This window comes from Anguilla anguilla, chromosome 7 (assembly GCF_013347855.1).
Source record: "Anguilla anguilla isolate fAngAng1 chromosome 7, fAngAng1.pri, whole genome shotgun sequence".
Taxonomy (NCBI): domain Eukaryota; kingdom Metazoa; phylum Chordata; class Actinopteri; order Anguilliformes; family Anguillidae; genus Anguilla; species Anguilla anguilla.
This window is the reverse complement of record NC_049207.1, coordinates 21,719,051-21,732,871: the sequence shown is the minus strand read 5'-3', so window position 1 is coordinate 21,732,871 and position 13,821 is coordinate 21,719,051. Positions and strand designations below refer to the sequence as shown.

The window sequence follows — 13,821 nt, the reverse complement described above, 5'->3', positions numbered from 1 at the left end:
GCGCACACACACACATACACATACACACACACACACACACATACACACACAGACACAGACACACACACACCCACACACACACGCGCACACACACATACAGCTCCAGCAGGGGCGTAGGGCACATCAAAGCCGACCAGCCTGTCTGAGCCGAATCATTCTCAGCTCTTGAAGGGTCCGGGAGAGAGAGCCGTTCACACAGAGTAGGGCGGTCCCAGTTTCACGGACAAACCGCTTCAAACTGCCCCCATACCCCCATACCCCCTCCATCCCTCTGGGCAGAGCATTCAGTGAAATACTCCCATCAGCACACCAGGGAGCAGCAGAGAGAGGGGACAGTAACGCTCGCGTCACACAGAAGGACATGGAGAAATGCCTCAGACCCCCTAACACAATGTGCGCTCCGCAAAGCCACGGTCTGGTCCTAGCAGTGCGAGCGCCAGGCCAGAGACCGCGCTAAACAGCTCCTGCATCCTCCTGCTCTCACCGATGGGCCATCAGTCCTTCAACCCTACAGCACATACAGCGATAACGGCCAATTGCCCAGCAAAACCACAGGTAGCCTAAAATGCTACAGATCAACAAAAATCAACCGTCTGGCAGACAGCTTCCTAAAATCATACTGGTGGCCTATTTATTGTAAACTTTTAGGAGTTTGAAGTAGACTATTTCCACAAGGTATTTTTTTTTTTTTTTTTTAGAAAAAATGTTTCCAAATTCATGATGCGCCCACTGCTGCAGTCTAAACACTAAGTCTCAAAGCAGGTGCCTTATGGGAATAAAACTGAGTGGCTCTTTTGATAAATTAGATGGCTCCCTCTCAAAAATAAATAATTTAGTCTCACATGGAATCTCTATTAGGCTACATAGTGCTTGCTGGAATTGTAAATAGCATGTAGGCTAAATCCGCAAAATTGGCACTGTAATTATAACAAGATAGGCATATGCAGCATTGCTATGTTGAAAGAGTCATGGCAGGATGAAATCATAGCATAAACACCGATGAAAAAATCAGTGCTGCCAAAGTTATGCTGCTGCTGTTGTGCAGAGCTGTGAACGGCGTTATGGGCTAAAGCTAAAACTGCTGCCAGAGCCGAAAAGGATTTCCTCTCAAAAGTAAATGGCAGACTGAATAAGGCATCTTACTGAAACGTTTCTTTCTTTCTTCGCACCCTATTTGGTGGCACATTTGTTTTGTACAGCACTATGGACCATTAAATATTTGAGAAGATTTTTCCTTAAAGCTTAGTGTGGACATTCCTTTCGTTTAATATCAGTGTGCGAGCATTTTCTATATCTCTCAAAAGTAAAGCAACACATTTTTATGAATTCAAGCATTTTTATTTGTTTAGTCTATCAGTTTAGTTTAGTCTATCAGTTTCAGGATGCAAAATGCAGCCATTATGCAATTACTGTCAATGCGGCTCCTGGAGAAGAGACACAAAGATTCATACTGGCTATCAACGTTAAACACCATCGAATGTGGCAGTCAGAGGGTGTCTTTGAGGAGAACAAAAATAACAAGAAAAACTTTTTACAATTATAAAAATGAAGTCAGAATTACAACAATGAAGGCACTTGCAGTACAGCTATGTAGGCAAAGTCATGCAAAGACAGAAACATGGCATAAATGCAGATTAAATCATTTGAAAAAATCGCAATTTACATCGCAATGCTGACTCATGTGGCACTTGGTCCCAGTGTTAAAGCACACTACGTGCTAATGGAAACGCTAAATAGCATAAGCATGTACATGCTAATGCAAACGCTAAATAGCATAAGCATGTACATGCTAATGCAAACGCTAAATAGCCTGTTACAGCTGCACGCTCCCACAGATGGGCTGCCCTCCGCCTCCCTCTGGGCCGGGGTGCTCCCCCTGTACCGGTGTCCTCGGAGGACCCCGCCCGCCCCCCGCCGCGTGGCATTTCAGTCCTGCGAGCAGGCAGAGTGCGGCCCGCTCTTCCAGCCGCACAAATCACCCCTGGAAGCGCACGCGGGGTCTGACAGGGAGTCTGGGGGGGGCGGACCCGCGCTGCAGGCCCCCTGACCCGCCTGTGACACGTCTGCAGACCCCGCCACGAGACAGACAGAGAGAGGGACAGAGAGAGAGACGGAAATAGAGAGATGGAGAGAGAAAAGAGCAGGACATAGAGAGCGCTACGTCTCATGCATTACCCAGCCCTGGTCCCAGACAGCGTAGCGGTGAAATGACAGACAGAGCCGCAGGAGCTGTACCATCGCATTACCGTCAGACCAGCAGCGCGCACTCAGCACCAGCGACAGCGGCGGGGCCTGGGGGGGGGGGTGGGTCGGAAAGATCTGTGCGGGGGAGGGATGGGTGTACAGTGGGGGGGCAGACAGAGGAGTCTGGGGCCACGACTCAGTGACAGTTGGGCGGACATGAGGTCACACGGCAGCTGGGAGCACCCAGGGATCCAGAGACGCCCCCAAAGAGCTCCGATCCTTCCCTCCGTAATAACCCCAATCAAGGCTGCAGAGTCCAGCACAGCTCCCTACCGTGCCGGGCTTCACAATGTCCACAGCTCTTCTCATTAAACCACAGAACATCTATGGTTTTATTAAACCATAGACGTTTTATTGTTTCTATGGTTTTATTAAACCATAGAAATCTACAGGATGTGCCCATGCTTTAGGTTGAGACAGAGGGAACGAGTGATCCACAGCGCTGCTCCCACTCTAGAGAAACGGCTGGATGTAGTTTGGGGATCCCTCCCATGGTGCAGTGGGGTACCCCTCCCCTTGGGCGCTGCGTGCGGGGCTGAAGGTGTAGGCTGGATCGTGAGAGCAGAGCTCGCTGACCTCCCAGGAGTCCACACACAGCTATCGGCTGCACTCTGACCTGCCCTCAATCTCCCTGCCCCTCACTTACTGCACAGCCTCCATTCAGAGCTTACAATGGCTGCACTTACATACCCCCCCCTCTCTCTCTCTCTCTCTCTCTCTCTCTCACACACACACACATTCTCTCACTCTCTCTCTCATTCTATCTATCTATCCAAATGATCAATCATATCCTGTAACCTTTTTACACAGTTAAGTGTAAAGTGATACAAGATTAGGTGTCAATTGGGAGCTACTCGTTTAATAAAGATTTTCAAAATGTCAGTTTTCCAAAAAGCACTTTCTCTCCTCTTTCCATCGCTGTCTTTTTCTTGTCACGTGTCCTTTTCCTTTTTTCCCGGATTTACCACAATTTTTTCCCTGATGTATAATCGTTTTGGGATTTTGATAAATGTTTCCTCTGCATGTCCCCATTTATAACGGCCAGTTCCTCAGCCTCTCTCTCTCTCTCTCTCTCTCTCTCTCTCTCTGCTGTAGTGCTGTTCATCCTCTCTCTCTTAGTTATTCAGTGCACCTCCATGAAGGAGGAGTGCTGAGTCAGCAGGACCTGTGACAGGGCTTTGTAGGGAATATCGACCTGTGAGCGTGTGTCCGTGCGTCTGCATGTACATCAACAGCAACGACATCCTGGCAGCGTCCGCTAACCGAATCCGCTTCAGGCGCCTCTTTTTAAATCAAGATAAACAAACAGAAAATGTACCTAAAAATACCTAAGATTCGTGAGCGGATATAAATTGCCGCAGTTAAAATTATAGAGATCGGGAAAAAGGGTCAGATTACGCCTTGATTTCTCTCATTCACGGTGACTCTGTCTCTGTCACTACCTCCACACAGGAACACAGCGGGTGTACAGGCTGGCAGCAGTGCTCTCTGCTGATTGGATGTGAGGGCAGCCTGTGGCAGATGAGGATGAGGAGGACCGACTCCCCAGAACCCCCCCCCCCCCCTTGCCTTCCCGCCCCCCTCCCACACTGACTCACAGAGAGCAGACTCATCAGAGCTTGTGTTTGCCACCCAGACCAACAGTGTAATTCTCTCACCCACAGAGAGAGAAAATTAGAGCTGATATTGAGAACATAAAAAACCCCCGTGCCACAACCACCAAAAAAAAAAAAAAATGGCTGACCCTTCCTGAACAGAGCCTAGCTACAGGACACTAACACCTGAAAGAGCTTGGCAGCAGATAGGTCTTCCATATGTAAGATGGCTACAGGAAGTTGACCCCTTCACACAAGCGTGCAGCAGCATGAATACAACATGCCAAAGCACCAGGGGGAATAGGTGGAGCTCAGGCCCACCAAACACAGCAGGACTCCCCGCACCTCCTCCTGTCGTCCGCCTCACCAGAGGAGGACCAGGGGAGGAGGAGGAAGAGCCAATTTAACATCAGCTCTGCAGTGGAGCTCCCCGCTCCAGCGGTATGGCTGGTTACTGGGCGGAACGGGAGGGGGGGGGGGGGGGGAGGAAGCTGACAGAGCGGGGAGAGAGATCTGCCAGAGGCGCCTCCCCGCCTCTGGCTTCCCGCTGCAGAAAGGCCGAGCGCACCCCACACAATTTGGGCAGGTAATTACCACAGAGGAGGCCGCCTCCGGGCTTCGACAGCGAGAAACCGGGGGAGAAACGCGCGCTCTCTCCTCTCCAACGGCTGCAGCGGTGGTAGCCATGACAACCCGACTGCCAAGCGTGCGCCGTTTTGAAATGCGATGCCTTCTCGAGCCGGCTCTAAGAGCAAATCCTCTTGACGGCGGACTGCTCTTCACAATACAGCTGCAGTAAGTGCAGCTCTACAGAGAGACGGAGGAGCTTCGGACGGGGCTGCACCGAGGGCTAGCGGACTTGCTTAGGGGCCCTGCATGCGTGAATGCTAACTCCAACGCAGACCCGCACTGTGGCACTGCTGCTTTAGCAGGCAGCGGCTAAGATAAGCGCTAGCCCCCTGACAGGCTGGAGGGCGAGGGCCGAGTCGGAGGCTTTGCGTCACCTGGGCGCCTACTGCCGACCGCAGGCTCCCTCAGGCCCGCCGCGCGAGCGAAAGCCGACCGCGGCGGCGGTCATAACCACGCCCGCGCGGTCGCCAGCGCTCCGGGACGGAACGTGACCGCGCGTATAAGCACAGAGGAGAGAGCCGTGTGGCACATGGTGATTTGAGGACAGGAGCAGGTAAAAACCCTGCACCCTGTAAGGGGCGAATTGCAGTGAGGAGCTTCAGATCTGCCCGCTGCTTGAACCCCACACACTAGTGAGAGAACGGCAGGGTGCTGACACTGTGAACACGCCCCCTCCACGGGTGGGCGCAGATCTGACAGGACTGGGGATATTAAAGAGAAACGGAGGGAGAAGCAGAGAGAGATTTTAAAGCATTCTCTACCTCTAAATATGGCCAGATAATTTGCTTTACTGTTGCCACAGCAAGGGATAAATTAAAATTCTTTACTCTCTGCTGTTTTTTAAAGGAACAGATGCTATCAGAAGATGTTATTAACTTTTCTTTTTCATTTTCTTAATTTTTCCACTTCCATTTAATGTTTTATTTTTTCATTTAAATATACTAAGTACTACAGTGACACTGGCAGGGCGGGGTATGCAGGGGGCAGTGGACATGATGTGGTGTGTTTTGGAAGGTGGAGCAGGATGGGGAAGGTAGGAGAAGCCATGTGGTGGGTATTGGAAGGTGGAGTGGGATGGGGAAGGTAGGAGAAGCCATGTGGTGGGTATCGGAAGGTGGAGTGGGATGGGGAAGGAAGGATAGCCCATGTGGTGGGTTTTGGAAGGTGGAGCAGGATGGAGAAGGTAGGAGAAGCCATGTGGTGGGTTATGGAAGGTGGAGTGGGATGGGGAAGGAAGGATAGCCCATGTGGTGGGTTTTGGAAGGTGGAGTGGGATGGGAAAGGAAGGATAGCCCATGTGGTGGGTTTTGGAAGGTGGAGTGGGATGGGAAAGGAAGGATAGCCCATGTGGTGGGTTTTGGAAGGTGGAGCAGGATAAGGAAGGAAGGATAGCCCATGTGGTGGGTTTTGGAAGGTGGAGCGGGATGGGGAAGGTAGGAGAGCCCATGTGGTGGGTTTTGGAAGGTGGAGCAGGAAGGGGAAGGTAGGAGAGCCAATCAGACAGAGCGATCAAAACCCGGGGAGAACCCTGGCGTGAAAGGAGAGCTGTATGCAGAAACACAGCTTAACGCTCTCCAGGCTGCCTGATAACACAGCGCTCTAATCAAACCCCACAAGAGGACATAAAGCCCCAGGTATTCTGTATGAAACCTCAGCAGTTCCATGCACTGGCTGTGCTGTTGCACTACTTTTTTATTTCCTGGGCTCGGGTGTAATAAATTGAATGAAAGATTTTTGCAACTAGTGTATTTTAGTACGTCTTATGCTTTTTGATTTGCAGTGTGCAGAATTACTTGTTCCTATTTTCACGACAACTTGATTTCTCCTGCATTCGCAACTCAGCACAATGAGCTTCCTCTTATTTTTTGAGCTGCTGTATGCCCAGCTCAGCCTCTGCAGCTCAGGCAGAACTAAAGGGATAGTACATGAGGGTGGTGCAGGAAGTGCAGGAACACAGGAAGTGAAGCCTCCCTCACCACTGTGAGGCCAGCATGGAGAAGACGTCTGCATCCGGGTCCTGGAAGAGCCGCAGCAGTTCAGGGTCAGAGGTCAGGTGAGCCAGGAGGCGCAGCTCCACCTGGCAGAAGTCTGGGGCACAGGGGGAAGCACATCATCATCATCATCATCATATTCATCGTCATTATCATCCACATATTCATCATCAACATCCACATATTCATCATCAACATTCACCATCATCATCCACATATTCATCATCAACATCCACCATCATCATCCACATATTCATCATTATCAACAACATATTCATTGTCATCATCATTAACATCTTCATCATCCTCATCCACATATTCATCATCATCATCATCATCGATATATCATCATCAACATATTCATGATTATCACTATCATCAACATATTCATCATCAACATCATGATCATCAACATATTCATCATCAACATCATGATCATCAACATATTCATCATCATCATCATCGTCATCATCATAATCATCAGAACCTTCATAATGATCATTATTATCATCATCAGCACCTTCATAATCATTGTCAAAATCACCGTCACCATCAATAACATCATGGATGTGTTTGGGAAACAGGTTGCATTCATCCAAACTTCAGTACAGGCACATTCTATTTCCCCCATCCTGTAAATTCTGTTACAGAATGTTAATATCTTCTACATCCATTATCCCTGAGATGGTTAATGCAGAGACTCACACTCAAACATTTTGAATAGTCCTATATCAGTGATGCAGCTTTGGGAAGAAGAGAACAGAACACAGCCCGGCAGGGAGAGGCTAAAGGGTTATATTTAGGAAAATTACCTTGGCTTGTGGGAGAAATCGTTTAACAATCTTTTGATGGCTGAAATCCAGACAGACATCATGATTATAAACCTTCTGATGATAATGAGGCATTGAGATCTAAGCTGGTCAGGTCCTTCTATGGTCCTTGCCTCGGTCCCCGCCTAGATTATCGAAGGTCCGCTTGTTTGAGTTGATTTGTTTTTAAAAAGGGGAAGACCGCTGAAACCCAGAGTCTAGATTGCTGTCACACAGTGATTGCATCAGTTCCCTTGCCTGTAAAATAACCGGCAGAATTTTGAGGCAGAGTGTTCAATTCAAATTTTATTTTCCTTTTTGCCCATTCCATGATTATTAAACATAAGGCAAAAGGGTCATCCTGGGGTGAAAGATACCACTTGATACTGTGTGTGCTGCCGGCCTGTAGCCTTGTTCAGAGTTTGGGATCAGGATGCACTGTCCCCCAGGCTCTAGCTGTGACTGCCTGCTGATGGGCGAACATTCTCCCCCTCCCAGGGTTCCTGGCTGTCTAAAACAACCTTCTGTTTCAGGTGTGAAAACTGCAGGAAGGCTTGCCGTATGTTTCATTACTATCAGTTTCAACACATGTCTAGACATGTACTGTATAAGTAGCATTCATTTCGATCCAAATGAATCCAGGCCTTTCTTCACAAAGAAAATTAATAATTGCCATTATTTTGACCACAGCCTGGTGTGTAGTGGGGGAAACTGCTATGCGGGGTGATGCACCGCCATGCCAAAGACCCATTTACGTTAATATCGTACTTTTATTAATATAAATCTGTGTGTCTTCTGTTGCTGGAAAAATGCAGGTTGAAACTTTGTCTTTGAGAAAGATGCGAGCAGGACAGGATACAGCAAGATAATGGGACCAATGGAACATGCAGAATCTGGCTGCACGTCTTGCGTATATAAGTCTTGTTAAAACCAGAGTGTTTTATAACCAGCCAATAAAAATGTTACGTGAGCTCAGCCAAAAGATGAGCATGCAAGCACAACCTTATGATTATGAAAATCCTAGTGTAGCAGTAGTTTGAAATATCCCCAGTAAAATTCTTGCCTGAGGGCATATATGCAAAACTAATGCTTATGTGACGGGATGTTATTCGAGAAAACCTTTGTGTGTGAGAGAGAGAAGCTCGGTACGAGGGCAAAAACTTATAGCAGACATGCGAAAAATGCTATCTACCTCATTTGTGAATTATATGAAGACATGACTATGCTGAGCTAAAGATCATTATGATTAAATTGCCCTACCTGCTCTCCCACACATATTTTCAACTCCACAAGCCACAGTGTACAACAGGAACACTGACTGACACAGGAGAGGCACACTGCCTGGCACAGACTGACACTGGAGAGGCACACTGACTGACACACACTGACACAGGAGAGGCACACTGACTGGCACAGACTGACACTGGAGAGGCACACTGACTGACACACACTGACACAGGGGAGGCACACTGACTGGCACAGAGTGACACTGGAGAGGCATACTGCCTGGCACAGACTGGCACAGCAGTGGCAGAATTGTTATTGACAGCTAGCAATCTGAAGACATCAGATGAGCTAAACAAATACTCCCATAAGCGGTACGGTGCGTTTCATGTACTGTACGTGAGTAAAGGCGGGTCTTATTTGAAAGTACTCGCGTGTGGTGCAGCTATTCTTATAATAACTGCAGCGGTCCACCTAGGATTTGACACGGTCCAATCCAGGTCACCCTGCAGCGCTCACCGGAGCCTTCTGAAACAGGCCGATAACAACCACGCGCATGTTCACCTCACAAAACCCGCATGTAAAACCTGAGAAAGCGTGAGCAGGGCTGAAACGACATCACTTCCCCCCATTCCCTCACCAAACTACATGACTGCTGCTAATACATGCAGTTTCCTGCATCTGCATTTGCTCCTGAAAACTGACGTGTGCTAACTGGAAAAAATTCAAACTGGAAAAACATACAAGAATTTGGATGCATTAGTGTGTTCCCAAATTTTTCAGCTGAGGAGCACATGTGCTCCTTGGAAGAAATGTTAGGGTTGAGCCCTGACATAGAAGGCTGTCATGTCATACCAAAGCTCAAAGCGCTTCAGTAAGTCAGCCAGGATACCAGTGTCCACCGAATGAAGTACACGTAAAACCTACACGTAACTCTGAGGGCAGCCATTAGAGATACAGGTGCCCAGAAGCCTGCCTGCACCCCTTTAAACAGCCTCCCTCCGGAAGGAACACTAATCTTCTGTGTGTCTGTCAGATGAAAGTGATTATCCCATCATTCCTGGGGCGGGGGGGGGGGGGGGGGTGAGTCACTTGCCCACTCCCACCTGGGCGCACTCAGTCACCGCCGACAATAATCGCACCAGCGCCGCCTCATTCTGCTCAGGCATCTCCGCGGCCCCCACAGCGGGGCCTTCCTCTCCTGCTTCTGCGCAGATGACAAATGATCCTTAATGGTGCACAGTAATGTCAGGACTAACGACTCTCTTTGAGGGTGTGACGCATACGAACGCTCACAGGGTCATTTCTGTACAGAATCTCAGAGTAATAGAACAGGGTCTGAGAATCACTGAAAGCTTTGCCGTTTTGACAAGACGTTGTTTGCATCTGTCCTCCACCCAAGATATCTAAGTATACGTGTGTGTGTGTGTGTGTGTGTGTGTGTGTGTGTATAAATTAATTAATTATTTAATACATAAATATGAAAAGTGTCTCTTAGAGCCAGGAGGACCAGTCAGAATGAGCTGTTCTGTCATTTAGGCACGTCACTCAGGTTGGCTTTCTACTGTTAACACCACTCACGCTTCCAATGAGATCACATCATTGTGTGAACATTTTGTGAGATCATGCACATAAATCAAACTGAAAGGGGAAATTGATTTCCTATTCCGAGTAATTAAATCGGCCACGGAAAAAAAATTTAAAAAGCCTCGCGCGGACTATTCCGCTGTGCATAAAATGGGATGGAGGGCTCTGTTTACTTTTAATAAAGCGCGTTTCTAAAATTATACCGCCATTTATATTTCATGAGTCAGATCGCGTATCGCAGAGCTAGGGTCCTTCCATGAGAAAATACAGGGACTGACTTGGCGGCCAATCCGATACGAGCTTGTAAAAGCCCCAGCCCGTAAGTCTGCGCGTTGAAACACCGCTGAACATCCTCGCATCGATTCAAAATCATTCCACAGACAGACACGCGGCGCGTCATCAATAATGCAGATGAAACTCTAGCGCATTTCACGTCGCCTTCGACAAGAAACGGGCGATAAAACACGAGCGCTTCGGAGCAACTGGAGCTGCGACCCTTGACCTTTGCGACGGGGCCTTAGGACACGCCCCTCTTTGTAGCCCGGTGAGCCCGATTTAACCCGCAGGATAGGGCGAGACAGAGGCGGGAGGCGGGGTCCGGGGCGGGGGCGTTAACGTTTAAAGGAGCTCTTCTTGTCGTGTCGCGGCCTCTCCGGGAGCACGCTCTGTCCATGGCAGGTATTTATCAGAGGCCCTGGCTGAGAGACACAGCTCTCTGAACGGAGCGATGCCCCTAAAAGCAGTGGAGACCTGCGTCCCTAACTCACGCCTGTGGGGGTCTGCCGTGCCAACGCTAGCAGTGAACCACTTCAAAATGGCTGCTGGTGAATTGCACTGACGATGCGACGGTTGTGGGTTTGAACGCAGGGGACAACACAAGCTTAAAAACGCATGCGATGACATACTGTAAATCGCTTTGGATGAAAGCAATCTGCCAGCATAGCATCCGCTAAAAATAGTGTCCGCGAGATACAAAGCATCGTTAATGAACGAGACCACAAGTACACCACTCAGAGGGCGTGCTCTTTACGAGTCACACACAAAAGAGATGAGCCTCTGTTCTTATGTCGCTTCATGCAGGGACGGACATGAGTGGGGCTTGCCTCGAGTGGGATGATGTCACAGTGACAGCGTCCTCCAGGGCCCGCTGAGGTCAGGTCGGGTCGTTTCCATGGTGACCAGCATCGAGGCTCGGTTTTGTCCCCGGCCCCGTCGCCCCCTTTCTCCCCTCTCAAGGATGCTGTCTATGTAATCCCCTCCCCCCACCTTACCCCACCTCACCCCACCCCACAGCACCCTAAACCCATATGTCTCCAAAGTTCAAGAGTTGATGTCTGATGTCTGCCAGTGTTGCTTTGGGACAAACTGTCCTTACAAGAAATGAAATTTCATATTTACCACGCCGTGTATGCAAATTTCCATTACGCATGTCCACACAGAAAGCCTTTTCACTCCAATTAAGCTATTTAAATATTAGCTCACGAACTAACCACACCGGTGACAGCCACGCAATTGTGAGTCATGGCCATAATGGCCACCCAGGTAACGCGTTAAAAGTTCACGTCTCCAGAGTTACTCATTTGCGGATTTGTATTCAACAGCAAGCTGTAGCCACCGAGCAGTCACTTCAAGCTTAATCTGAACAGACTGCCAGGCTTGCAATGCCAGGACTTTTGTGATTTATGGCATAATTTATTATACTCCGCATTAGCATCCCAGAAGCAGGGAAATCCGCAGCCTTGAGATTTCCCTTCAAGGGCAGTTTTTGGCACAACGTGGGGACAGTAGCAAGGGGGGGAGAGTTTGACCTACCGGCGGCCAAAAAGGTGCGGCCCTCCTGGGGTATGAACATGTCGCGCGGGTGAACCGTCACCACCTCCGCCTGCTTTCCTGCAGAACACAACAGACTGAGCTCAGAACCGCGACGCCAGAAAAGCACCAGACCTTACCTCACGTTCAGGAGCAACCATAAACTTAACAGGGACCCTGAAAACATGGACACTTCACACATTACTTTTTTTCAGCCTGGCTAGACTGCAGACCCATCTACACCTCAATGTCAAAGCGAAAGAAAAATAAGAGACTGAAAAACTGCAGCCCACTGCAAACAGGAAAGCTGCTCGCTCATGAGGGTTAACATTTCATATGAAGATCGATACAAGACGCTACACCATTTCCCAAAATTCCCCCAGAAAATCAAGCTATTAATTGAGCTGCATTTCAGTCGAAACCTTGACACAGCGCAGCTCATATGAAAGAGTGCCGCAGACCTTATTCTCGTCTGAGTACGAACACCGCGAGGAATATGAGCTCAAATCAGTTTCAAAGAATCAAATGAAGTTCTAAGAACCTCAGTTCCCAAAAGCAGAAGCTTCTCCTTTCACAAACTGGACCAACCGCCCGTTCCAAACGATCCGATTAGCAACTCAAGCCACTTGAGATCGAGCCGGTTCGCAAGAAGTTCCCTCACGTGTGCGGTAATTAATTGGACGATTCTATAAATACGTCTCCTATGCAGAGTTAACTAGGGGACATCTTTTCTCAAATTACGCGCAGAAAAATAATTAAGCTCCCTTCTTGCGAGGACTGAAAAAAAAAAATGTATGCAGAGAACGTATTTCCTGAGCTTCTCGGTATAAATCTCCACTGGCCTTTGGGCGGCGATGATGCTTCATACCGCTGACCAATCTGGGACGACCGCCAAACTTTGGGCCGCGAAGCCAGCCCAATCCATCAAAGCGACGGCCATCGTTTGCGTGGTGGGCGTAAACAGACGCCCCCGTGCAATGTGCTGCTGCTTCTACAGCAGGGGGCGGGGGGGGGGCGGGGGGGTCACATTAATTAAGGGAGATTAACGGACGGGCTGATGGCTCTAGTGTTGCTCTGACGGTACCAGAGTCAGTCTGAGCAGAGGATTGGGGTCAGTAATGGGACGGGTGCTGGGGTACTCTGACCCGTTTGAGCAGAGGATTGGGGTCAGTAATGGGACGGGTGTTGGGGTACTCTGGCCCGTTTGAGCAGAGGATTGGGGACAGTAATGGGACGGGTGCTGGGGTACTCTGGCCCGTTTGAGCAGAGGATTGGGGTCAGTAATGGGACGGGTGCTGGGGTACTCTGGCCCGTTTGAGCAGAGGATTGGGGTCAGTAGTGGGACGGGTGCTGGGGTACTCTGGCCCGTTTGAGCAGAGGATTGGGGTCAGTAATGGGACGGGTGCTGGGGTACTCTGGCCCGTTTGAGCAGAGGATTGGGGTCAGTAACGGGACGGGTGCTGGGTGAGTCTGGCCCGTTTGAGCAGAGGATTGGGGTCAGTAATGGGACGGGTGCTGGGTGAGTCTGGCCCGTTTGAGCAGAGGATTGGGGTCAGTAATGGGACGGGTGTTGGGGTACTCTGGCCCGTTTGAGCAGGGGATTGGGGACAGTAATGGGACGGGTGCTGGGGTACTCTGGCCCGTTTGAGCAGAGGATTGGGGTGAGTAATGGGACGGGTGCTGGGGTACTCTGGCCTGTTTGAGCAGAGGATTGGGGTCAGTAATGGGACGGGTGTTGGGGTACTCTGGCCCGTTTGAGCAGAGGATTGGGGTCAGTAATGGGACGGGTGTTGGGGTACTCTGGCCCGTTTGAGCAGAGGATTGGGGTCAGTAATGGGACGGGTGCTGGGTGAGTCTGGCCCGTTTGAGCAGAGGATTGGGGTCAGTAATGGGACGGGTGCTGGGGTACTCTGGCCCGTTTGAGCAGAGGAT

At 49.6% G+C, this 13,821-nt stretch overlaps 1 protein-coding gene across 6 annotated transcripts in view; it reads right to left on the bottom strand.

Moving 5' to 3' along the window:
* The window catches only part of poln (polymerase (DNA directed) nu), a 92,865-nt gene that overhangs the window by 19,156 nt on the left and 59,888 nt on the right, over positions 1 to 13,821 (bottom strand). For 5 of the 6 annotated variants that reach the window (XM_035427204.1, XM_035427200.1, XM_035427201.1 and 2 more), the window contains exons 20-21: positions 11,893 to 11,970; positions 6,446 to 6,557 (exon numbers count right to left, since the gene is read on the bottom strand). In XM_035427204.1, the coding sequence (XP_035283095.1) occupies positions 6,446 to 6,557; positions 11,893 to 11,970 (190 nt within the window). Of the gene's footprint in view, positions 1 to 6,445; positions 6,558 to 11,892; positions 11,971 to 13,821 lie in introns of those variants that run through there. The other variant, XR_004766251.1, reaches the window with a different exon arrangement.